Source organism: Trachymyrmex septentrionalis, unplaced genomic scaffold (genome assembly GCF_001594115.1).
Source record: "Trachymyrmex septentrionalis isolate Tsep2-gDNA-1 unplaced genomic scaffold, Tsep1.0 scaffold32, whole genome shotgun sequence".
NCBI lineage: Eukaryota > Metazoa > Arthropoda > Insecta > Hymenoptera > Formicidae > Trachymyrmex > Trachymyrmex septentrionalis.
The window spans coordinates 3,325,307-3,329,036 of NW_017305485.1; the positions used below are offsets into that span (position 1 = coordinate 3,325,307).

At 30.6% G+C, this 3,730-nt stretch overlaps 1 protein-coding gene across 1 annotated transcript; it reads left to right on the forward strand.

Moving 5' to 3' along the window:
- Window positions 1-118: 118 nt before the first annotated feature.
- LOC108749898 (probable glutamate--tRNA ligase, mitochondrial) lies at window positions 119-2,829 on the forward strand. Its single transcript, XM_018488920.1, has 9 exons — window positions 119-431; window positions 559-793; window positions 986-1,181; window positions 1,256-1,470; window positions 1,552-1,774; window positions 1,894-2,054; window positions 2,132-2,295; window positions 2,369-2,526; window positions 2,606-2,829. Exons 1-9 carry the CDS (start codon window positions 332-334, stop codon window positions 2,684-2,686), a joined length of 1,533 nt encoding a protein of 510 aa, XP_018344422.1. The 5' UTR covers window positions 119-331; the 3' UTR covers window positions 2,687-2,829.
- Window positions 2,830-3,730: the final 901 nt, after the last annotated feature.

The window sequence follows — 3,730 nt, forward strand, 5'->3', positions numbered from 1 at the left end:
AAGGTGCAAACTTGGTCGGACCGAAAACGCTAGTTCCAGAGTGGCGCGAATTTTAAAATGCGACAATATTTTTTTGCGTATACAAAAAGCAACGGATTTGTGTTTTCGTGTTCCTGAAACAAAAGCAGACCAACTGTATAAACACTCACTACTCGAATTACAAGATCCGAACTGTTCTAGATTTCCAAACGTTCCAATTGCGATTCGAAACAATTCGAAATCGAACGGAGTGAGGTTTGGGTTCCATCATTGCTATCTACATTGCGTGGCACGAGGCGGCACAACCTTGCTTCCCTATGATTCGTTGACGAAGTCACACACATCAGCAAAGATGCAGCGTAGTATACTTCGTGCGATAAATCTTCAGTTGTTGCAAAGACGCTTCTTCAAGAAGTACCACGTGAGGGTTAGATTTGCGCCCAGCCCTACCGGTAACGATCATTATACTATTTATGCCGGTTTTCTCTTTTTTACTCATTCAGTTTTACTGAAAAAATACCAATATAAACACTGGGCGTTGTCTTAATCCTAGAGCCGATCTTTATTCATATGTTTCAGGCCACTTGCACTTAGGAGGATTGCGCACCGCGTTATACAATTATTTATTTGCACGTAGCAACAATGGCACATTTATTTTGAGGATCGAGGACACCGATCAAACAAGGACAATTCCTGGAGCAATAGAAAAAATCCAGGATGATTTGCTATGGGCAGGGATTATATCCGATGAAGATCCTACCAGAGGTGGCCCTGTTGGTCCTTATATACAATCGTCAAGGCTTGAATTATATAAGTACGTATATATCTTGGTGCCCAGATTTGCAAATCTATCTACCAAAAACAAAATATCTGCTATAAATTTTGTTGGAATACTAGTAGAGATTGAACAGAGTCTGCAGAAGAATATGATGGTAAATTGAGTGCAGAAATTGAATAGAGTTTGTTTTTAATTTCTATTCTTTTATTTCTTTTATATTATTTCCAGGGAGCAAGTGCTTAAACTCTTGAACAATGGGTCTGCTTACTATTGCTTCTGCACAGAGAAAAGGCTGGACCTGCTGAGGAAAGAAGCGATGAAATGTGGACAAGTACCTAAATACGATAACAGATGCCGACATTTTACTAAGGATGAAATAAAAGAAATGCTTAAGAAAAACTTGACCTACTGTATTAGATTTAAGGTATGTCTTTTAAACTTAACAGATCGACAGACTAATAGTCATAGATTTATAATGATTTTGATTGAATGTCTCAGTTATCGTCCACACCAGAAACCTTTCATGATCTAGTTTATGGGGATGTCTTGCATGATATCACTAAGTCTGAGGGAGATCCAGTTATCATAAAATCAGATGGTTATCCTACCTACCATTTTGCAAACGTAGTCGATGATCACTTTATGGAGATATCTCATGTCTTACGTGGTGTTGAATGGCAAGTTTCTACATCTAAACATATTATGCTTTACAAGTAAGTAGTTTTATTTAAGATAATAAAATGTCTTGTAAAAATTCTTATAATTGATTAGATTACAAATATTATTTACTATAGAGCATTTGGCTGGGATGCTCCTATATATGGACATTTACCTTTGGTAATGAATGTAGATGGATCTAAATTATCGAAAAGACAAGATGACATAAAAATCGACTCATTCCGAAAACAAGGTATTTTTCCACTAGCATTATTGAATTATGTGATAGGAGCTGGTGGTGGTTTCCACAGAGAACAAGACAATCAAGATCTTTACACTTATGAGGAATTAATTAAAAAGGTAATTGCTTCTATTTACAAAACTTTTTTTCCTTAAACTATTCTCAAATATAAATGAAATATAAAAATATGAAATACATTTACGTTCTATTAATATGTATTTTATTTTTCATTGTGCAGTTTGATATTACTAAAATAAAATCAAGTTCTGGCAAACTTATGCCTGAGAAATTATTGGAATTTAATAAACTGGAAATAGCGAATTTACTACAAAATAAAAAAAACCATAAATTTTTGATTGAAAGAATTAAGAAATTAGTGTTAGAAGCTTTCCCCGAATGGTATGTTTAATTCTACATGTAACATTGCTAATAATCTTACTTTAAAAAAAAATTATATCACTTCTATATACTTTAAGGAAAAATGATGGAAATTTGCAATTGGATGATGATTATGTAATAACAACATTTAAATGGGCACAAAATAGGATAACGACACTCAATGATCTCGTCAAAAAAGATTTAGCATTTTTGTGGATTGTTCCATCTTCTATGCCGAATGTTAAACAAGATGGATGTTCAGGTATTAATATTTTTTTGTACAAAGAATATTGAATCCTATTTGTCAAAAATAATGTGTTATTACATTATTTCAGATGCGATTAAACTATTGAACGCGGAATTAGTGAAAATAGATGCGAGTAATTACAAAACCGATTGGATGGCACCTTATCTAAGAGATTTTGCCAAGAAGAACGGAGTTCCATTCGCTGCTTTGATGAAAACTCTGAGAAGCGTTATGAGCGGCGTAAACGTAAATATAGCATATAAATAAATTTTATTTTAAAGAAAAAGCTATTAATGTGTATAATATATAATAATACTTCATATAGATCGGACCACCTGTTGCTGAAATGATGGAAATTTTGGGAAAGGATAGAACGTTATTGCGATTACAGCGTTGCGTTTCTTGAGAACTTATATATGTTATGTAATTGCAAATGGATTGTACTGTCAAAAAAGTAAAATACATTTAAGGAAATAAATCTAGCTTACATATATTTCTACAAAGAGGATGTAATTCTGCAAAAAAACAGTTCCGCGAGTTCATTAATGTTATTCAAATATCTTCCAAAAATGATTGTATTGCTAGAAAAACAAAAACAATTGTGTGTATAATTTATAATTTTAACATGATGTAGTTAAATATTTTATAAATTTAATTTAAGGAAATTAAATAAAAATATTTTGTGTACATTTTATATCTATAAGGAACAAATATTAAAATGTAGACAAAATATTTTTATTTAATTAAAAAAATACATATATTGTGTCTTTTCGTTAACAGTGGCATCGATTTTTTGCATACATACAAAATTTGCTAAATGAATTCATTAAATTCATTAATATTAATGTTATTACATCAATGTACATACATCACATATTAACGTAATATAATCCATTTTAATTATATACGTGTATGGATTCATATGTATTAACATTATAGGTAATCTATAACATTATATATTTACATTGTATGAAAAAATAATTGTAAAATGCAAACAAAAATTTAAGCAATATCGAGCACAATTAAAATATTAATGATTTTGTGATATTACTATTTCTCACATTTTTTATAACTTAAATAATTAGTTTATTAGGGAAAAGAGTAATGTAGAAATTTAAAAATACAGAATTTTGATATTTAATTTTATTACAGAATAGTGATCTCTTTATACAGAGTGTGAATAATTCGTAAAATTTTCATCTTATATAATGCAATATGTAATTTATAATATACTTAAGTACAAAAAGATTAATACATGTAGAAATTATGCGTAATTATCCTGGCAAGTAGATTTTGTATATCTACTTTCATCAAGATAAAGTGCTTGTATATAACAAATTGAACACGTTTATTCTTAAATAGCTTTTTCGATCCAATGCGAGATTTTTCTTATACAGCACAGGATTTATAATACAGTTCCAAAGGCATTCCAAGAATGGATCTGGCCACG